Here is a 23916-nt window from a genome sequence, read left to right as displayed (position 1 = left end):
CGACTGTCTGGTGGAGGAAGGAGAAAAAGTGGGATTGGTAATAAATTGTGGAAAGACTGAAATTATTAATAAGAACGTGGAGAACCAAATCGATTGTGTAATTGGGAATAATGTGGTGAAGAATGTAGAAAACTTTAAATATCTGGGAACGATTGTATCATCCAATGGATCATTAAACAATGAAAATGAGGAGAGGATTAGACAGGCTTGGCGAGCTGTTGGAATGTTGAAATCTGTTTGGAATAATAATATGCTTTCGGTACATACTAATGTGAAAATTTACAAGTCCATGGTTAGACCCATTTTAATTTACGGGCATGAGTCATGATACAGTACAATTGCAAGAGATCAGAAAGTATTAGGATTTGAGAATAAAATACTGAGAAGGATTCTTGGGGTAAAGTGGCAAGACAGTTACAAATGAAAGAGTAAGGGATATTACGAGAGTGGAACCAGTTAATGAATATGTGAGACTGTCTTGCTGGAAGTGGCTGGGGCCAATATACAGAAAAGAAGGTTGTTTAATACAGGATGTGCCAGAGTGGATTGCTAGAGGAAGAAGAGGTAGAGGTAGGCCGAGGGAAACCTGGTTGAGGACAATGAAAAAAGAAGCAGGAGAGGAGTGTTGGTGGGACCTGAAGGAGATGGCAAGAGTTAAATATTGGTGGAGAGAGTTCATTGAGGCCCTATGCATCCCGTGGGGTGCCACAGGAAATGATTGATTGATTGATTGATATATATACAGTATATATATATATATATATATATACTGTAAATATATATATATGTATATATGTTTCATTTTGTTTTTTAAAGGCTCCAACATGCTTGCATGCGTTGGCCTTGGTCACCTAATGGCGGCTCTCCATGCTGCTCGATCCATTGCAGCCTCCCTGTTCAGTCCCTTAACCCTGAGGTCACACTTAATGACCTCGTCCCATGTCTTTCTCGGTCTACCCCTCGTAACCCCATCCCCAATATTAATATTTCTCACCCTCCTCAGCCAATTATCATCCCCCATCCTCTCCACATGCCCAAATCACCTCAATCTACCTCTCCTCATCACAACACCAATACACTCCAGTCCCATCCTACCTCTCAATTCTTCCATCGTGAACCCAGCCCCCCCCAGACCTTCGATGTAGGGACGCACTACACATCCACCTAATCATTGTCATTTCTGGATGTCTGAGCTGGCGAATATCCTCCTCCTTTACTGCCCAGGTCTCACTACCATACAGCATTACACTCTTAACACATGCTGCATACAAAGACCCCTTAGCACGTAGGGAGAGTCCTCTCAATGTCAGGAGAGGCAAGAGCTTCCAGAACTTCTTCCAACCACTTCTCACCCTAGCCACAGAGCTAGCTCCAGCCCCACCTCCAGCACACAACATGTTTCCCAAATAACAAAACTCTTCCACACACTCAAGAGATGCACCAGCAAGTTCAATTCTTTCACATCTGACAGTCTCCACCTGCTCTCCTTGACATGCCGTACACATAAAATCAGCATTATCTCACAGTCTACCTCTGATACCACTACATCTCTTATGCACCCATTTATCACAAACACTGCACAAGATGGAATTACTTCCCACGCCCTTGTGGCAAACTGTACTGTACATATATATATACACACAGTAAAACCTTGATATAACAGATTTCAATAGACTAGAATTCGCTTTTATCAGAATTGAGGAGCTATCAGACTAAATTCTAATATATCGGAAAAAGTCCGATAAAGCCAGAGGCAGTCTGGACTGCCTGACCACTTCAGCTATGTTCACCACAAGAAAGTAAATTAAAGACATGTTTATTAGTGCACAGTACTGTACAGTATCATTATATATATTACACCACTAATTAGTGTATCTATCTATCTATTGCCAGACACCATAATCCGGTAAGGGATGGCCATTTGACTTTGAGTTATTGGTTTTACGGGAAGGGGCACTAACCCTCCACCAACCCACTTGTTGATACGTAGGGACCACATATGAGTTGGTTATATGGTTACCACCAAGTGTTGTAAATGGTTTCTTGGCTTACAAGAAACCATTTGGCTTGTCACTCAATGTAAAGCCACCTATAAAGGAAAGAAGAACAATAAGAAGTGGCAGGAAACATGGGAGATATAGGAAGAGAGAAGGGCAGGCACAGAAAAAGAATGATAAAGGCTAAGGAAGAAGTAGGCAGCATTACATCAAGTGAGTGGATGATGGTTGCCACCACCTACCACCAGATTAGTGTAATGAATGTATAATACAGTACAGTACTGCAGTGGTTGTGAAAACAAAAAACTGTTGATGCGATCCAGACTAATGTCTTATACTGTATATCAGAAAAAGTCCAAGTTAGCAGGGGGAAGTCTGGATGTTGCTTTTATTGGAATTTCACGTTTTTCAGAACAGCTTGGGCCCCAATCAGTCTAATGTAGTGAAGTTTTACCGTATTTATATATAGATATTGTGGTAGGTGGGGGCGCTCACCATCCACTCACTCGATATATTGCTGCTCTAGCGTGTCTGCCCCTTCCTCTCTTCCATCCTTCTTTCCTTCCCTTCTCTTTTGTCTTTCTATGCTTCATTCTTTCCATGTCCTTCTGCCTACGGGTGACTTTACATTTCCTCTTCTGTCTTTCTTTCCTTCATTCTTTCCTTTTCCTTTTGCCTGTGGGTGACTCTACACTGAGTGACAAGCCAAATGGTTTCCTGTACACCAGGAAACCATTTACTATGCTGGGTGGTAACCATATAACCAAATTTTGGCACCTGGTGGTTTAGTGGGTAATTATTAAGCTCCAGTCGGACTGAGCCGGTGAAGGTTTATATCCAAGGGATGGTTGGGGTTGATTGCTCATGTAATGACACTCAGGGATGAGTGAGGCTGGTCTCTCTCATCTTAAATGTCGAGACCAACTGCCTAGCCCCGGCTCCTACACTCCTCTCAGGGCAATGTAGGATTGGATGATGGATGGATGGATATATAGATATAGATCAATCCATCCATCCATCATCCAATCTTATGCTGCCCCATGAGGAGTGTAAGAGCCTGGGGCTAGGCAGGTTGGTCCTGACATTTAAGATGAGAGCGATCAGCTTCACTCATCCTTGAGTGGCAATATGTGAACAATAAACCCCAACCACCCCTTGGATAGAAACTTGCACAGGCTCAATCCGACTTGAGGGCATTAATTGCTTACTAAACCACCAGGTGACAATTTGGTTATATGGTTACCACCCAGCATAGTAAATGGTTTCCTGGTTTACAGGAAACCATTTCACTTGTCACTCAGTGTTGAGTCAACCATAGGCAGAAGAGGAGGAAAGAATGAAGTAAAAAAAGACAGAAGAGAGAGGGTGTAAAATCACTCGTAGGCAGAAAGAAGAGGAAAGAATGAAGGAAGTAAAGACAGAAAAGGAAGGAAGGAAGAGAAGAAAGGAGAGTCACCCGAGGGCAGCACTACATCGAGTGAGTGGATGGTGAGCGCTCCCACCTACCACAAATAGATTATATATACTGTATATATATATATATATATATATATATATATATATATAATTTATATATATATATATATATATATATATATATACTGTATATATATATATATATATATGTGCTGGTAAGGGGTTGGCAATAGCCAAAACCTACTTTCATCATAAGATGATCCACCGGTATACATGGAGAGTAATGAGGAGGATGGATGGTGAACTTGTTGAACGAAAGGCAATGATAGACTACGTGTGTGTGGATGAGCGAATGAGAAGACAAGTGTTGGATGCAAGAGTGTGGAGAGGGTGGGGGAATGGAGTCTCGGACCATCACTTAGTGATGGCCAAGGTAGAGCTGCAAAGAAAGTGGTTGAGGAGACGAAGGGGAAGACAGGAGGAAGCAGCTCCTGTGAGAAGAGTGGAGAAACTGCAAGATAGTGAGAAAATGACAGAGTATAAGAGCATAGTGGAAGAAAGATTGGGAAGGTATGAGCTAGAGCAGATGGAATGGGTGGAAGACGTATGTAAGATATTCACGGAAGAGATAGGCGCAGCGTGTGAGGCGGTTTGTGGAGTGAGGAGGAGATGCAAGGGTGTGCAAGGGACAGCATGGTGGAATGATGAGGTGAAACGAGCTGTGGAACAAAAGAAGAAGGCATATGGTGAATGGTTGGCGAGTAGAGGTAGGGGAGAAAATGAGAGAGAGAAGAGAGAGGTATATGTGAGCAGGAGAAGGGAGGTTAAGAGACTGGTGAAGGAGAGTAAGAAGAAAGTGGATGAAGAGTTTGGGAGGAATATGAGTGTGAAATGGAGGGAGAGTAAGAAATTGTTTTGGAAGGAGGTAAAGAAAGTAAGGCAGTGTGAAAGGGGAAATAGTAGGGGAGTGAAAGATAGGAATAATAGATTGTTGGTGGAGAAGAGAGAGAAATTGAGGAGATGGAAGGAGCACTTTGAGGATTTGTTGAATGCAGAGAGTGAGAGCAGTGTGAGTATAAGTGGTTGGGGAATGGCTGGGAGAAGAAGAGATGAGAGGAGGGAGGAAGAGATCAGTAGGTCGGAAGTAGAGGAAGCGATGAAGAAGATTAAGCTGGGAAAGGCCCCAGGAATTGATGGAGTGTGTGGTGAAATGCTTAGGTATGGGGGTGAGATTGTTGTGGAGTGGATATGGAAGTTGTGTAGATTGGCTTGGGAAGAGGGAAGGGTTCCAGAGGACTGGAAATCAGGTATAATTGTTCCTCTGTACAAAGGAAAAAGGGAGAGAGAAGTATGTGGTAACCATAGGGGTATTTGCCTTCTTAGTGTGACTCGTAAAATATATGGTAGAATAGTCATTGATAGGGTTAGGCATATGACAGAGGAGCTAGCTGGAGAAGAACAAGGGGGATTTAGGAAGGGAAAAGGGTGTGTAGATCAGATATTTGTTCTAAGATGTTTAGTGGAGAAGTATCTAGAGAAGGGAAGGAAAGTGTATGCTGCCTTCATGGACTTGGAGAAAGCTTATGACAGAATAGATAGGCAAGGTATGTGGAAGGTATTAAGAATATATGGAGTGGAGGGGAAATTGTTCAGTGCTGTGAAGAGTATGTACGAAGGAGCTAGGGCTACAGTGCAAGTGGATGGTGAGCTGAGTGAGTTCTTTGATCTCAATGTGGGACTGAAACAGGGGTGTGTGATGTCTCCATGGCTGTTTAATATATATATGGATGGGGTTGTAAAGGAGATGCAAGGTAGGGCAATGGATGTGGGGCTGGCCCTAATGAATGAGGGTGAGATTTGGAAGCTTCCGGTGTTGCTGTTTGCTGATGATACAGTATTGTTGAGTGAAGATGAATGGGAGTTGCAAGGTTTGGTGAATGAATTTGGGACAGTGTGTAGGAGGAGGAAGCTGAAAGTTAATGTAAACAAAAGTAAAGTTATGGTGTTTGAGAGGAATGAAGTCACAGAGTGTGCACTGAGGTTGGATGGTGAGGATATGGAGAATGTGAGTGCATTCAAGTACTTGGGTAGTGTGATGAGTAAGGATGGAACTTTGGGGGATGAAGTACGTGAAAGGGTACAGCAGGGAAGAAAGGTTGTTGGTACACTGAAAGCAGTGATGAGAAATAGGGAGGTGAGTATGGAAGTTAAGAAGTCACTGCATGATGGTATTGTGATCCCTACCCTGATGTATGGAAGCGAGGCGTGGACCTTGCAAGAGGGGAACAAGTCAAGAGAGAGAGCAGTGGAAATGAGTTACTTGAGAGGAGCATGTGGAGTGACGTGGAGGGACAGGTTGACGAATGAAGAAGTGAAGGAACGTTCTGGGGTAGATGTGGATGTGGTTGAAAAGATTAGGAGAAATACACTGAGGTGGTTTGGACATGTGGAGAGAATGGAGAATGAAAGACTGACTAAGAGGGTGTATGTAGGTGAGGTGGAGGGAGGGAGAGGGAGGGGTAGACCGAGGATGAGGTGGAGGGATGAAGTTGAGAGGTATATGAGGGAGGGGGGGGGGTGAGTTGGGGGGAGGGTAGTCAATTGGTGGGTGACAGTGTGACTTGGAGGCGTTTTGTCTGCGGCCACCCTTTGCGGGATTAGGGCGTCGGGCTATAGATAGATATATATATATATATATATATATATATATATATATATATACAGTATATCATCATCATCATCATCAGCCATTTGAGTATCCACTGCAGTACCGGCCTATCCCGATCAAAGTCGATACAGCGTATGTATCTCTACCAAGTGGCTTAGGCTGTCTGGTAGAGACTGTATGTAGGTGAGACATGCTTGTAAGTGTAATTGTAGTGTTGTAGTGGCTTTGGATGTGTGAGTAGTCTGTGAACCAAGTGTAATTGGCCCGCGCAAGCCGACTGGGTGCAAACATACTTTACAGTATGCGACACTGGTTCAAACACAGCACCCCTGGTGTCCGGCAGTGCAGTACGTGGCCTGGAGAACGCTTCCAAAGTTTATTACTCTGGCGGGGCGCAAACCCTCGCTCTCCAGTGTACAGAAACGCACACTTTACCACTGTACCACAGAGGTTCCATATATATATATATATATATATATATATGTAGAACAGCATATATGACAAACACGATATACAGGTTAGCCCTTAATTCACGCAAACTTTTTTCACACGATTTCGGTTATCCACGAATTTCTTGTACAATAATTAAAACATTAAATTATAATATTCATATAAAGAATTCTAATATACAAGAGAAATAAATAAAATATAAAATTGCCTACCTGCTGCCCGTGTGCATACATATATGTATGTGTGTGTGTGTGTGTGTGTGTGGGAGGTCGGTCTACCACGCACCACACAGTCAGTTTGAATCCGACGGTCGAACCATGCGTGATTCGCGAATCGTTATTTGTGGCTTATTTTTCTGCCTTCCAGTGATTGCTTGCCTTGTTTGCCAACATGGGGCCTAAGCGTAGTGCTAGTGATGCATGTGGTAACACACCAAAACGGACTCGTAAAGTGATGTTGCTGACAGAGAAAGTTAAAGTGTTGGACAAACTTAAGGGAGGAATGTCGGCGACAATTCTCCGTCAGGACGATTCCCCGACATTTATTTACATACCAGTTTATTTAGCAAGTACAGTACACTAGTTTTTTACTTATATGAGTTATAAAATCCCCCTGAAAATTAGTTATTAAACTATTAATTAATCAATAATAAGTATATTTATAGAATGACAGGGAATCATCCATGTTTTGATGGTGAATTGAATTCATGGTGAATTGTCTCTGAACTGTGTGTTTGGGGTGAGTAAACTGTTCTTACAATAAAGAAGGCAGAACGTAGCATACGGGAGTCAGTGAGGGCTAGTGCACCAGACTGTGCGAAGTGTCTCCACCTACGCCTGTGAACTGGCTCAGAACTGTATGTTTGGGGTGAATGAGTCAACTGTTGGACAATAAAGATGGCAGAATGTAGCATATGGGAGGCAGTGAGGGCTTGTGCACCAGACTGCTGAAGTGTCTCCACCTACGCCTGTGCTTGTCAGGTTTCAGTGTTAAATTTCTTACATTTTTTTTGTTTTTCATACTTTATGCTAGTTTATAAGGTGTATGTAGTGCATAAACAGTATTACTCAGATGTAATATACTTAGTAGACATGCGTAATTATGTGCACACAAGGGCAGAATGTATACGCGAATTTAACACATATGCGAAGGGTCTGGGAACATAACCCTCGCATGAATTAAGGGCTTACCTGTATAGATAAACAGATATGTAAGGCACAATACCTGATCCAGCAGAAATTCATTAGTTGCTCGTAAATCTGAGACTTCTTTTTTGAGAGATGTGTTCTCTTTCTTCAGGTTGTCTATCTGCTTCCTCAATAGCAGCATTTCTTCCAGTCCTCTCCTATCTCGTTCCTTGTCACGTTCACGATCTCGGTCTCTGAATTCACGCAGACTGATGTCCCTGCTCATAACTTCCCTTCCCATATCTTCCATAGGCAGCATGAATTCTCCTTCCCTCTGGAAATCATGAGGGAGAAGTTCAGGCTCCATCCTGGGTCTCTTGGGGTCTGGCGAGGGAAGGTTAGGGGGATGGTCTGGTGTTGCTGCATAGTCATAATGGTTTGGTCCTGCCTCCAGGTCTCGATGGCTGGTCCCATAGATCTCTTGTTCATATTCTCGCTGGGATAGGTGTCGGAACTTGCACTTTCCACCGCGCCTTCGTGAACATTCACCCAATAAATAATCCTGTGGAAATAAAATTTTTTTTTTTTAACAAGTTACTGTGAAGTCACACAAAATAAGTATCAGTACAGTAATTATATCACAATAACTTGGCAAGAACCCCACTTAATGAATACATGTGTTGTAAGGAATCATTCACTGTATAATCTTTTACATACAAGACTATATTCATATCCCACCCACTATTCTTTCTCATTAGTCAACTTCCTTCCAACATGACCTACATCTTTACCACTGTCCACCAAACATTCGTTTATACATTCCACAAACTTTCTAAAGTTCTTTGATTATGATTCACTGGCACTCACTCACTATTTTTTTTTTTCTTTAATTCATCTGTTGCTTCTCTGTTTCTCAACATGTCCACTCTTTTCCTTTCACAGTGAGGACCCTTGTAAACTTCTCCTTACACATTACAATTATATGGCCAAAGAAAAAAAACTTCCACAACATCCTTTCATTTCATGCATGTTAACAACATACCAAAGCATTCTTCTCTCAACAACCATTTAATCAATCACACCTTGTTCATCCCACTCCCACTAAAAAGCTTCCCCTGGCACCCCACACTGGCATATTAAACATTCACAAGAATAACATCAATTCATCCCTTATTATACATCCATCCCATGCACTAGAACTCAGCAGATTTTCAATCACTGCACTAAACTCACTTAAAACCTGTCCTCCTCTTCTACAGTACAATATGGAACCATGAAAGTTATTTTTTCCATACTCAAAAGTGACAAACATAAAGTGGCACAGTCACACTGGGGTGCTTTCAAAGCTAGTATTAAAGTAGATGGCACCACCAATTCGACAAACACATTCCCTGCGCTGTTTAAAAATTATGTTTTTCTTGTTAAATATCTACACTGTTGTGTGAAACTGTGAATCATAGTAATGTCATATACCATAATGTAAATAATACAAATGGAACATGCATACATATATATATATATATATATATATATAAAACATAGAGTGAATTGTTTATGTTTATCATAGACAGAAATTAAAAATAGCATTGATAGCATGTCATGGCAACCCGCCATTTCAGTGGTCCTATATTATTTAATTTCTGCTACATTTAGTGCAAGTTAGGTTCTTAATACATAGTTTGTTCAGACTGTAAATTATGCCAAGTGGGTATCTTAACTCATTCATTCTCTAAGTGGGCAGAAATTTAATCTGTAAATACTGCAACTCAACATTTTGCACACCCCCTGCATGCATGCGCATTTATTTAAAATTGTTATTATGTATTCTATGATATGTTAGGTGTTCAATGGTCAAACATGGAATATTCTTTGTTGAGCTGCCTAGTTGTCCACACCATTTCGTACCTCGTCTGACGGGCAAAAATCCGTACCCCAAATGTCAGTGTTCACTCCACTTGTGACTGAAACACACAAATCTAGGTCTAAGAACAGTTACACAAAATTTAAGTATTTAAAAAAAAAAAAAAAAAAAAAAAAAAAAAAAATCCATTGCAAAACCGGGGGTAGGCCTACGACTGGAGGGGCAGGGTGGTATTTGTACCCCCACCACTATTGCGGGGTATCATAAACCCGGGTTTGCCTGTGTATGTATCTGTATATGTACATATACACACACACATACATATATATATATATATATATATATATATATATATATATATATATATATATATATATATATATATATGAAGCCTCTGTGGTATAGTGGTAGAGTGCGCATCTCACACGCTGGTGGCATAAATATTTTACAGTGTTGCTAAAAAAAATGTAGTCACTTTTACTGGCTTTTACCGTATTTCTGGGGTGAGTAATAATGTCACAATTATGACTATAAGACAGTGTTCCTTGATGGCAGTGATAAGAAACAGGGAAGTGAGCATGGAAGTGAAAAAGTTATTCATTCATTCATTCATTCATTGCCAGACGCCATATATCCATGACAGTATTGTGATACCAACTGTAATGTATAGAAGTGAAGCTTGGACGTTGTTGGAGAGACACAAGTCAAGAATGAGTGCAATGGAAATGAGTTATTTGAGAGGAGCATGTGGAGTCACATGGAGAGACAGACTGACGAATGAGGATGTGAAAGAGCGTTGTGGTGTGGATGTGGATGTGATAGGAAGCGTTAGGAGAAACACATTGAGGTGGTTTGGCCATGTGGAGAGGATGGAGTGACAGACTGGCGAGGAGAGTGTATGTAAGAGAGGTGGAGGGGGGACAGAGGGAAGAGAAGGCCAAGGATGAGGTGGAGGGATGGAGTGGAGAGGTATATTAGAGAGGGGTGGTGTGAATTGGGAGCAGGGCAGTAAAACAGCAGAGGACAGGGTGATGTGGAGGCGGTTTGTTTGCGGCCACCCCGTATGGGACTAAGGCGTCTGGCAATAGACAGATAGACAATGTGCAGGAATATAAGTAAAAATGTCAAATTCTCAGTATTAAAAAAAAAAAAAAACTCTTGAGCAGCAACACTCACACAGACCCAGTCTGACCCAGCCAGAGCTTCCTTGTGTCACTTTCCTTTGTGTCCCTGAGACAAAGGATTCATCCATGAATCAATTAACAACATTACAGCAGAGAACTGGAATAATGCTGTGGGCACGCAGAAAAACTGCATGATGATGATGCAAAGAGAGATGGTGATTGACCATTTCCCTGATTCTTTCACTGTCACTCTCACATCTTCTGATGAGGATTCATTGTAACTCTTCTGTGAGAGATAGAGGAATAGGCCTGTTGGGGACACCTCTTGAAAAAAAAAAAAGGTGCCAAGACTCCTGGGTGGCATGGAAATAAAGTCAAATTTACAATATGTACAATATAATGTAAAAGAAAATAACCAAAATGTATCCTAAAATACCATAGATGAGAGAGAGAGAGAGAGAGAGAGAGAGAGAGAGAGAAAGAGAGAGAAGGGGGGGGGGAGCAAGGCAGGCCAGGGGCAGTGTTGAGTGCATTGTCAAGCCAAGGGAGAGATGGAGGAAGGAGGGAGAGAGTGATTGAATGAAAACAAATAATAGCACCACAACAGTGAGGCCATCTGATGCCATATGTAAAATAAAAAATATTTTCGATATAATTAGATATAATAAAAACAAAATAAAGAAATGAAAGCCTAAGTTTATAACAGTCACCACACGAGAAACAAAATTCCCTAGGATGATGCACATCTCCCCCCAGGAGAGAGAGAGAGAGACAGACAGACAGAGAGAGGGGAGGGGGGGCATTATGGGTATGGAAAACGTGGCAACACTGCGCAGAGGTTTGAGCCCCACCCTAGCTGCCAGTTTATAGTACCACCATAGTATGCCTGCACTCAGTCGCCTTAAGGCAGGCCGATTACACTTGGTTCACAGACTACGCACACATCCAAAGCCACTACAACACTACAATCACACTCACAAGCACTTCTCACCCTACATAAAGTCTCTACCAGACAGCCTAAGCCACTGGGTAGAGATACATTGAACGTATCGTCCCTGCTATAGGCCGGTCCTGGAATGGACCTCAACGGCTGATGATTATTATATATATATATATATATATATATATATATATATGCATATTTATACAAATATAAATATATATATGTATATATATATACACATATATATATATACATATATATATATGTATATATATATATATATATATATATATATATATATATATATATATATATATATGATATATATATATATAAATATATATATATTATATATATGGTATATACTCATATATATACATACAGTACAAGATATACAGTATTGTTTCGTTTCGTTTTTAACCCCTAAAACGTGGGGCGTCGCGTTTGTGACGCTAGCCGAAAAGGACATAACAGCGGAGCGTTGCGTTTGTGATTCGAGTTAATTTTGAATAAACGCGGGCAAGGATGTTCCAGCTGGTATTGTCTATCAGTACCACCACCCTTTAGCTACAATTAGCATACTTTATCTTTGTACTACTGACCTCCGTTGTTGCCAAGTATCGCGTTTTTCCCCCCTCCCCCCCCACCATGGCCCGGCCAGCCTGGCTGTGATACATGGCAGCGCTCTGACTGCTCAGAACTGTAAATCTGCACTCCCCTCTCACAAGCAGTTTATGCTAATGGGAAACGCTTGTTTCCCCAGTTGTAACACTAGCTTTTTTTTGCATGGTTTGCCCCTGTTTAGCGTCAGTTTACCGCAGGCTTTCAAAGTAACATTATGGCGAGTTCTAGCTCTTCCGAGTCAGTGCGAGCGGCTGACAGGAACGAGAATAAAGTGACGGGCGTAAGGCAGAATAAAAAGCGCGCTGCAGTGATCTTTTGGGAAGTAATGTGATTGAAAATAATGTAGTATATGTGTTTTTAGCTGTGAAAATGGAAATGTTTGTTGAGTGACGGGAAGACCGCCGCCGCGCTGCATGTCGTTGATTTTACTGCATGTCGTTGATTTTAGCCTTATTTTCAGTGCTTATTGTACAAATACGGATTCCAAACTACCTGTACAGTAATCACTCTAATATCTGGACGCCCAATAACCAAACATTCCCACTACCCAGACCTTATCGTCCTGGGATCCAACATTCCCAAAATGGTCCGAAAACCCAAAAAAATAAAAATAAAAATCGATTTTTTGCCGTCCGTAATTTGAACTTGCCGCGCACGCCGCGGGAGAGCATTGTTTTGGTGCGTCATTCCTCCGACGTCCGATAGAGTGCCGCTGCATCCTCCCCACTTCCCGCCTGTCTCTCATCGCGATTGGACCTACGCTCTTCGCAATGGCTGCCCACGTGCTCGCTTTTGTGGTGGTGCTCTATCTGCTGCAGGGCCTCCTGCTGCTCTCGGGCCTCCTCTTAGTGTGTGTGATGATGGCCCCGCCACCTGAGAAAAGGAAGAGAGTGGTGTTGACTCTGGAAAAGAAGAGGGAGATATTGGAGAAAGTTGATGTGGGTTGGTCTTCTTCCCGCATTCTCCGTGAGTACAACCAGGCCCAGTCGACTTTGTTCGATATCAAACGTTCCCGAGACAAACTCATGCAGTACACGGCTGACTTCTCGTCGAGAAGCAAACGCAACGTGGAGAGGAAGGTTATGTTTACCCCCAAGTTTGCAGAAATCGACCGATCCACGTTGATTTGGTATCGACAGCAACGTGCAGCTGGTGTGATGGTACGTGGAACGGAGCTGAAGGCTACTGCTGAGAAGTTCACAAGGCTTCACGACGTCCTAGACTTCAAGGCATCCGAGGGTTGGCTCTTCGCGTTCAAGTTGCGACATGGCCTTACTAACCGTAAAGCACATGGCGAAGCATTGGACGCTAACGAGGATGGAGTTGACAAGTTTCGGCACAAGGTGAAAGGCTTGAACGACAGGGAGGGCCTAACTCTTGGTCAAGTCTACAATGCTGACAAAACTGGCCTATTCTATCGCTCACTGCCAACGAACACTCTAGCCGAGGAGACGGAGAAGCGTGTACCTGGCCGCAAGCTTTCCAAGGAACGGATATCTGCTTTGTGTTGTGCCAGTGCTAACGGCATGCACCGGCTTAAGCCCGTTGTTGTTGGCCGTGTAAAGCAGCCTCGGTGCCTTCGTGGGGTGATGGATGTCCTTCCTGTCGTCTGGTACCATTCTTTGAAAGCATGGTTCACAGCTGTGATTTTCAAAGACTGGTTTCACCGTCACTTCGTCAAGGAGGTCATCCAGTACCAGACGAAGACACTGGGAATCCCTCGCGACCAGGTAAAGGCTCTCCTTCTGCTCGACAATGCACATGCCCACCCGTGCGACAAGGACTTGGTTGCTGAGAATGGCTGTATTAGGTGCATGTTTCTGCCACCTAATATGACTGCTCTCATTCAACCCATGGACCAAGGGGTGATCGTGGCAACAAAGCGCCTATACCGTCGGAAGTTCCTGGACGAGGTGATGGTTGTTCTCGAGGACGAGGATGAGCGCAGGGAAGGACGGGACACACAAGGCAAGCGGACTTTGGAAAACCTTCGCCGCTACAACATCAAGTCTGCGCTGTACAACTGGGCTAGTGCATGGAAGGAAGTCCCTGTGAAAACTCTTGAAAATGGTTGGTCTCGTCTGCTTCTCGGAACGGATGTGGAGTACGATTTTCTAGGGTTTGACGTGGATGACTTCCATGCACGGCTACGTACGCACGGCGACGATGTTGATGTGGACGATGTTCATGAGTGGTTGGACGACGACGAGGGCGATCCTGGGTATCAGACGTTGTCTGATATCGAGATCGCGTCTTCGGTTGCTGGTGTCAGTACCGAACTTGAAGATTCCGACGACGAAGGCGACGATGATGCGGACACCTCTCAGCAGGACACTACTCCAGCCATCCCCAAGCTGAGCGCACTCCGGGAACATCTAGAGTTCGTCCTAGACTACCTGGAACACCCGGACTGCGACAGGGAGATGGGGCCCTTGGGACTCGTGGAGGAAGTGCGTGCTTTCAGGCAGCGCATCATCAATCGTCAGAATCGTCGTTCCTTGCGTCAGTCAACGATTGACAGTTTTTTCAGGCCCGTGACCCCTGCTGTGCCAAGCCCTGGCTCCACTCTGTTGCCTACCCAAGACAGGCCCTCATGCTCCGAGCCACAGCCCAGCACATCAGCCACGGTGGAGTCACCGCTCGACGTGAGTTTGCGGCTTTCTTCAGAGTCCTCTGCAGTGGGTACGCCATCACCACGACCCAGCGATGCACCCCTTGGTCGCCTGCCAGTGATACTCTCGGACTCTGACAGTGAATGAACAGCAAGAACTTCTCCACTAGACCACAAGGGAATTTTGAGTGTTGTGCAGTGAAAAAAACGGTGTGTTGTGTTAAGGTTTTCAAGTTGAGAGAAAAGACTCAATGGAAAATAAATTTAACGTAAATAGACTTCTTTGTTTTGGCTTTTGAAAATGGGAAAAAAATGGGAAAAGTTAATGTGCAACACTAAGTTACAATGGAGCATTATTTGGACAAAAGTGAACACTGTGAAAAGAACGGACTTCTGTGTGTTATTGACTAAGTTCACTGCAAGACTTCAGGAAGATTGTACTGCAAGTGCTTCAGGAAATCGTTCTTACTGTCAGAGTCCGAGAGGAGGCGGTTATTCATGGAGGTGGCCAGGGACTTCCTGTAAGTAGCCAGAATGTTTCATACTGTACTTTTTTCCATACTATACTTACCTCATTTCACTCTTTAATGTCCTTTATTGGTGTGAATAGGGTGTTAGTAGCTATGCATGTGCAGTAGGAATGTGTTTTTCAGAGTTAGGCTAGGTTAGGGTCCATGAGTACCAGAATGTTTATTAATGTATGAACATACTTCTAAACCCTCATTTTATGTTCCTTTTGCATTTATTTCAGTCATTTATGTGCCTTATTGGTGTGATTTGGGTGTTAAATAGGTGCTATGCATGTCCAGAGGGAGTTGTATAGGTGTTTCTCTGAGTTAGGGTCCATAAGTACAAGTCCATAAGCTGGGGCCCAATATCCGCACAAAACCAATAACCGGACCTACCAATGGCTCTATTGCGTCGGATATTGGAGTGATTACTGTACGTTGTAGTATAAAGTTTACTGTGACAGAATGAGGCTGTGGTAGAGGGGAAACCGGGTTGCTGGAGGTGTGAAAGTGAAGATTTTGTTACCCAACTTTGCAAGTCTCCACAAGTCCTTGGGTAGTCCACAAAGGCTCAACACCTGTCTCAGGAGAAAGCTGAATGTAAGTACTATCTGCCATACCAAGTATAATGTTCTAGGGTTAATCTCTGATTTTTGGCTAATATTTTCCTACAGGTACTCAGACCGCGATCGAACGCCGCCACCAGGGAGGGGGGGGTTCAGCTATTGATGGCCGCGCATTAGGGGTTAAAGGCTCCAACATGCTTGCATGTGTTGGCCTTGGTCACCTAATGGCGGCTCTCCATGCTGCACGATCCACTGCAGCCTCCCTGTTCAGTCCCTTAACCCTGAGGTCACACTTAATGACCTCGTCCCATGTCTTTCTCGGTCTACCCCTCATAACCCCACCCCCAATATTAACACTTCTCACCTTCCTCACCCAATTATCATCCCCCATCCTCTCCACATGTCCAAAGCATCTCAATCTACCCCTCCTCATCACAACATCAATACACTCCAGTCCCATCCTACCTCTCAATTCTTCCATCGTAAACCCAGCCCCCCCAGACCTTGGACGCAGGGACGCACTGCACATCCACTTAATCACTGTCATTTCTGTACGTCTGAGCCGGCGAATATCTTCCTCCTTCACTGCCCAGGTCTCACTACCATACAGCATTACACTCCTAATACATGCTGCATACAAAGACCCCTTAGCACGTAGGGAGAGTCCTCTCAATGTCAGGAGAGGCAAGAGCTCCCTGAACTTCTTCCAACCACTTCTCACCCTAGCCACAGAGCTAGCTCCAGCCCCACCTCCAGCACACAACATGTCTCCCAAATAACAAAACTTCCACACACTCAAGAGATTCACCAGCAAGTTCAATCCTTTCACGTCTGACAATCTCCACCTGCTCATCCCGACAAGCCGTACACATAAAATCAGCATTATCTTGCAGTCTACCTCTGATACCACTGCATCTCTTATGGAATTACTTCCCACACCCTTGTGGCAAACTGCACATGGCCACTCTCCCTCGTCTTTGACAGTACCTCCACCAACCCAGATATCATCACTTTTGTTTTATCTGCATTTACCCTTAAACCCTTGTGCCCCATACCATCTCTCCACTTCCTAAACCTTTCCTCCGCCTCCCTTTCGTTCTCTGCAATCAACACCAAATCATCAGCATACAACTCCCGTGGAAGTCTGTTTCTAAAGTCACGTGAAAGGGCTTCAAGTACTATGATAAACAACATGGGACTCAAGACTGACCCCTGATGCACACCAACATTCACGGAAAACTCATCACTCAAATCTCCATTCACTCTTACCTGGGTGTGAGCACCCACATACATTGCCATAACCACCCTAACCAGCCACTCCTTCAAGCCAAGCTTTCTCATTGCCCACTTCACCACCTCTCTAGGGACTCTGTCAAAGGCCTTTTCCAAATCAACAAAAAAAAAATAAAGATCCCTTCTCCTACCAATATATTTTTCCTGAAGCTGTCGAACAATGAATATGGCATCAGTGGTCCCCCTACCTGGCATACACCCAAACTGCATCTCATCAATATTCACTCTTTCTCTAATCATACCTTCTAAAACTCTCTCCATTACCTTCATTATCTGATCTAAAAGCTTTATACCTCTATAATTTCCTCTTTCCAGGGCATCACCCTTCCCTTTATACACATTTACAATTACACTCTTCAGCCAATCATCTGGGACAACACACTCATAAATAATCCTATTTATCAGGTCAGTGACTAAACTCACCCCAATATCGCCTGAGGCCTTTAACATTTCGGCAGTCAACCCAGACACACCTGCTGCCTTCCCCACCTTCATCCTGCCTATTGCCTCACTCACAGTAGTATCAATCAAAGGCCAAGGGCCAGACACCACAGTATATATACTGTAAGGCCAAGGGCCAGACAGTATATTTACTGTATACATACATAAATGCATATGCAGGCATACCCCAGTTTAATGATGTAATTGGTTACGTAAAACCCCATTGTTTGGCGGGGCATCATATATCAGGGTATTTTTAACATGTAAAGTAATGTGAAGCATTTACCAGCCTTGGGTTTCCCCCCAGACCAAGCCCAAAACCCACCCAAATTAGCCCCAAAACAAGCTTAAAGCCAATCTAAATGACCTAACAGCTGTCAAGGAAGCTAACCTAAGCTAAGCACCTGTAAATAACTCACTAAAACCAACAAATAAAATTTGAAAATCGTCAAATGTATGTCTGGAAAAAATCAAGCCAAATAAACTGTACCCCAAAATGATAATGTTCACCTAACCTATGGCTAAAACATATTGATCTAAGTCTAAAAACAGTTTATAAATCAACCTAAACACACAATTTTAGTCTAAGATATCATCAAAATCGGTAAAAAAAAAAAAAAAAAAAAAAAAAAAAAAAAAATTTTTGTTAAGCCGGGGTATCGCATCTAGGGGTATCGTATATTGAGGTATTACTGTGTGTGTGTGTGTGTGGTGTGTGTGTGTGTGTGTGTGTGTATATATATATATATATATATATATATATATATATATGAGGCGTTTAGTCAAATAACAACAAATGTGCCAAATATCTAAAATTGAGATTTAGGTTGCAACACACTCATCTGCCATTTTTCTATCCTGTGGAAATGTTTTTATGGCATGTTCGTCTTCACAACATGGTTGAAAGTCCTATACAACTAGGTAGATTCTCGTCCCAACACCCTGAGGGTTGGCACACGTGGCCTGTCTCTCTACCGAGGAAAGTTGTAGTGGAAGGAAGACGAACATGCCAGCAAGCACTCCTTCAGGTTGCCAATGAGCAGTGGATCTCATGATGATGAATATCAGCTGGTGGGTGTGGCCAGTTCCTGCCCTTCCCTGTACAGTTTACGCTGTAAGCCACACAGACGTGCTTTTGGTTTATTACATTAGTTTCACCTCAGATTTACACTGACTTACATCGCAACATGACTGACTTACATAATGATGATAACCAGGACATCCCTGAGCACGGAAGCAAAAACATGATCCAGCTTATTGGAAACATGCAGCTGCCAAGCAAAAACGAAATTCTGGGGCAGCATATGTGAGTTATAGCACAAAAAAGGAAGCACCAGCTAGGAATATCAGTCCTCCTTGTAAGTGTGGCTGCTTCAACAACTTGGGCAATGATAAAGTGAGTGATCTATTTACAGCTTTTTAGGCAATAAGCGATTATAACAGACGGAACAGTTACATTACCAGTCATGTGAAAAGTGTTGCTATGAAGCGGCCTCGTGACATGGACGATAAATCACGCAAGTTACGCATGATTTTTGTGTTGAGTATGGTACTGTGACTTATGATGTTTGTCAATCATCATTCCTCAGCATTCATGGTTTAGAAGAGCGTAGAGTTTGTTTTGTATTCGACATCGTGACTAACTGGATCAGTGGAAACTGACTAACGAGGTTCTGAAGCAAGTTAATGATGACCGGAAAGCACTAAACCGACGATATACAGTACACTGGACTACTGTTAATCCTCAACCCCCCCCCCCAGCAATAAAATACATGCACCACTACTGTACATGGGTTGGTGATTGTTCTTCATTTTTGTGGTTATTTATTTTTTTTTTTGTGACAGGTACACTGGTATGGGGTTCATAACTGAACAGCATTAAAACCTGACACAGTATATCATATATTCTGCATTTTATTCTAATGTATCTTAAACTATTTTACCAGCTATGATTTTTGAGACATCGATTACTGAAATCAGGCTACTAGGTAATGGGTTACAACGAAACAAATTTTTATGACTGTTTACCTCAAAACACTGATTTGTTACATTTGTTGTTATTTAACTTAACATCACAAATGTATACAGTATATAAATATATCTATCTATCTATCTATTACCAGACACCTTAATCCCATACAGGGTGGCCATAAACAAATTGCCTCCACGTCACCCTGTCCCCCGCCATTTCACTGCCCTGCTCCCGACTCACACCCCCTTCTCTCAAATACCTCTCCACTCCATCCCTCCATCTCATCCTCGTCCTTCCCCTCCCTCTCCCCCCCTCCACCTCACTCACATACATTCTGTTCGTCAGTCTCTCACACTCCATCCCCTTCACATGGCCAAACTACTGCAGTGTGTTACTCCTCACGCTTCCTAACACATCCACATCCACACCACAATGCTCCTTTATATCCTCATTTGTCAGCCTGTCTCTCCATGTGACTCCATAGGCTCCTCTTAAATAACTCATTTCCACAGCTCTCACTATTGACTTGTGTCCTTCTAACAAAGTCCAAGCTTCACTTCCATTCGTCAGAGTTGGTATCACAATACTGTCATGCAGCAACTTTTTCACTTCCATGCTCACTTCCCTGTTTCTTATCACTGTTTTCAAGGAACCAGCAACCTTTCTTCCTTGTTGAACCCTTTCAAGCACTTCATCCTCCAAACTTCCAACCTTACTCATCACACTTCCCAAGAACTTAAATGTACTCACATTTTTCATTTCCTCACCATCCAACCTCACTGTACATTCACTAACTTCACCACTCTCAAAGACCATCACTTTACTCTTCCCTACATTCACCTTTAGATTCTGTTTCTTACACACTCTCCCAAACTCATCCACCAAGTCTTGCAGCTCTGCTTCGTCTTCACTTAACAACACAGTATCATCTGCAAACAACAGTACAGGGAGTTTCCAAACACTACGCTCTCTCACTAGGGCCATTTCAACATCTATTCCCTACCTTGTATCTCTTTTATTACCCCATCCATGTACAGATTGGACAACCATGGAGACATGACACATCCCTGTTTCAACCCAACCTTCAAAAAGAAAAATTCACTCAGTTCACCAGTCACACGCACAGCAGCCTTAGCACCATCATACATACTCTTCACAACATTCAACAACTTCCCATCCACTCCATATATTCTTAATACTTTCCACAATCCTTGTCTGTCCACCCTGTCATGTGCTTTCCCCAAATCCATGAAAGCCGCATACAACTTCTTTCTCTTCTCTAGAAACTTTTCCACTAAAGATCTATCTATCTATTGCCAGACGTCATAATCCCGTAACGGATGGTCATTTGACTCTGAGTTATTTATTTTACGGGGAGGGGCACTAATCCTCCACCAACCCACTTGCTGACATGTAGGGAGCACACATGGTCTGGTTATATGGTTACCACCCAGCGTTGTAAATAGTTTCTTGGATTACATGAAACCATTTGGCTTGTCACTTGATGTAAAGCCACCTGTAAGGGAAAGAAAAGCAATAAGAAGTGACAGGAAAGATGGGAGAAATAGGAAGAGAGGAGGGCAGGCACAGAAAAAGAATGGTAAAGGCTAAGGAAGATGTAGGCAGCACTACATCAAGTGAGTGGATGATGGTCGCCACCACCCACCACAAATATATATATATATATATATATATTTCATTCATTCATTGCCAGACGCCATGTATCCCAGACGGGGTGGCCAATGGCTTAGAGTTAATTGTTTTACAGGGAGGGGCACTAATCCTCCACCAACCCCACTTGACACGTAGGGATGCCAACAGCATCTGGTGTTCCCAGGTGGTCACCCATCCAAGTACTAACCAGACCCAACGTTGCTTACACAGTATATATAAATATATAAATATAAAACATATATACATTATACATACAGTATATATATATATAGATATCAACAACTGAGGTGCCCGTGGGGAATCTTATACTATATATCCAGCCAAGGAGAAGCAAGATGATTTTCCACTTCATATTTATTTATTTCAGGTGACTAGTTTCGGGATGCTTATCCCATCTTCAGACCTCTGTGAGTGTTAGCTGCCAACTCACAGAGGTCTGAAGATGGGATAAGCATCCCGAAACTAGTCACCTGAAATAAATAAATATGAAGTGGAAAATCATCTTGCTTCTCCTTGGCTGGATATATAGTATATATAGATAGATATATACAGTGCTCGTCAGAAGTATCAAGCGCCTATGGCAGGGCGCGCAATACTTATGGCCAAAAAAGAATCACCCGTTTTTGGTACTAAAAATTGAGCCAGATGTTTGGGGCGTTAGCATGACATCACAGGAGCTTGAGGCCTTACTGCGCGCTGGTTAGTTCTCGCCTCAGTTGCCTATGGGCTGCGTGAGAGAGTTAAAGATCTAAGAATGAATATCTGACCTACACAACCTCTTCCCTTCCTAAAGCCTCCCTGTTCTTCTCCAACTAATTCCTCTGCTATTTCTTTAACTCTGTCAAGAAGCATCCTACCATACACTTCTCCTATTACACTAAGAAAAATGCCCCTATGATTACCACACACTTCTTTTTCCCCTTTTCATTTGTAGAAGAGAATAATTATACCTGACTTCCAATCCTCCGGGACTCTACCTTCCTCCCAGGCCAATCTGCACTCCACATCCATTCTATTACTATCTCTCCCCCATGCTTCAGCATTTCACCACACACTCCATCAATTCCTGGGGCTTTCCCTAGTTTGACTTTCTTCATTGCTTCCACAACTTCTATCCTACTGATTTCTTCCTGTCTTCTCACCTCCCTCCTTCTCCCAGCCATTCCCCAGCCACTTATACTCGCATTACTTCCAGCCACTTATGCATGCATTCCTCCACCTCTAAGAAGGGTGCGTAGCACCCGTCTAGCAGCAAACTCTCATCCCTTTTCTGTCCAACTCTCTAATGCAAGAGTTAACCATTACTCCCAGTCCTTCATTTATGCAACAGGTCAACTCTGGAACTGTCTCCCGCTGTCTGTATTTCCTGCTGCATACGATCTCCAGTCTTTCAAAAGCAGTGTGTCCAGGCATCTCGAAATGATCGGATCTTGAATTTGGCTCTCTCTTGTATTCTGTTTTTCGCTGGAGGGAACAGTTATTGTGGGCTCGTGACCTTTGGCTCCTTCTTTCTCATATAAAAAAAATAAATAAATAAATAAAAAAATTCTCTATGTTCAACAATTCCTTAAAGTGTTCTCTCCATCTGCTCATTTTTTCTCCTTTCCCTACTAGTAATCTACCATTTTTATCTTTCACTCCCCTACTAACTTCACTGCCACCCTGTCTTACTCTCATCCCCTCTTTCCAGAACATTTTCTTTCAGTCCCTCCACTTTACACTCAAATTCCTTCCTAATTCCTCATCCATATGTGTATGGCATATATATATATATATATATATATATATATATATATATATATATATATATATATATTATATACCTCATCCTTCAGCCTACAGGTGACTTTACACTCCCTCTTCTGTCTTTCTTCACTTCATTCTTTCCTCTTCCTTCTGCCTGTGGGTGACTCTACACTGAGTGACAGACCCAATGGTTTCCTGTACACCAGGAAACCATTTACTATGCTGGGTGGTAACCATATAACCAAATTTTGGCTCCTGGTGGTTTAGCGGGTAATTATTGCACTCCAATCGAATTGAGCCGGATGAAGGTTTATATCTAAGGGGTGGTTTAGGTTTACTGCTAACGAAATACCACTCAGGGATGAGTGAGGCTGGTCACTCTCATCTTAAATGTTGGGACCAACTGCCTAGCCCCGGGCTCCAACACTACTCATGGGGAAACGTAGGATTGGATGATGGATGGATCTACTGTATATGTATATATAGATATATAGATAGATACTGTAGATAGGTAGGTAGGTAGATAGATAGATAGATAGATATATCATCATCATCATCCGGACCTCCTTTCCCACCCAAGGGCAGGGTGAGGAGTAGCAATGTCCAGACAGCCCAAAATCCAATAGGCCACGCTTTCATTCACTCATTATTCAAGCCCCCGGAATCCTGGCTCTATCGGATATGCCAAAAACATTCACCACGTTCTGTAGCTGCACATATTGTATCCGAAGTCAATCCAGACGCTGCCATGTTAAAAAGGGGTGCCAAAAATCCCTGATCATGCATATCTCCTCACAAAATTCATCCAGCCAGGTCGATCTGTCAGTTCCCTAGCCTCAACGACTTTCAAATCTCTCTTCCTCACCGACTTTCAAATCTCTCTTCCTCACACAT

General features: G+C 42.9%; 1 protein-coding gene across 1 annotated transcript in view; it reads right to left on the bottom strand.

Moving 5' to 3' along the window:
* The window catches only part of LOC145400468 (uncharacterized), an 86652-nt gene that overhangs the window by 25960 nt on the left and 36776 nt on the right, over positions 1-23916 (bottom strand). Inside the window, exon 4 of the mRNA XM_080272987.1 lies at positions 7756-8220. Within this exon, the coding sequence (XP_080129113.1) occupies positions 7756-8220 (465 nt within the window). The remainder of the gene's footprint in view (positions 1-7755; positions 8221-23916) is intronic.

The sequence above is a fragment of the Coenobita brevimanus genome, chromosome 52 (genome assembly GCF_032717465.1).
Source record: "Coenobita brevimanus isolate Jiangsu-jjx chromosome 52, ASM3271746v2, whole genome shotgun sequence".
NCBI classification, from domain to species: domain Eukaryota; kingdom Metazoa; phylum Arthropoda; class Malacostraca; order Decapoda; family Coenobitidae; genus Coenobita; species Coenobita brevimanus.
The sequence above is the reverse complement of the archived record's forward strand: the minus strand, read 5'-3'. Positions and strand labels throughout refer to the sequence as shown.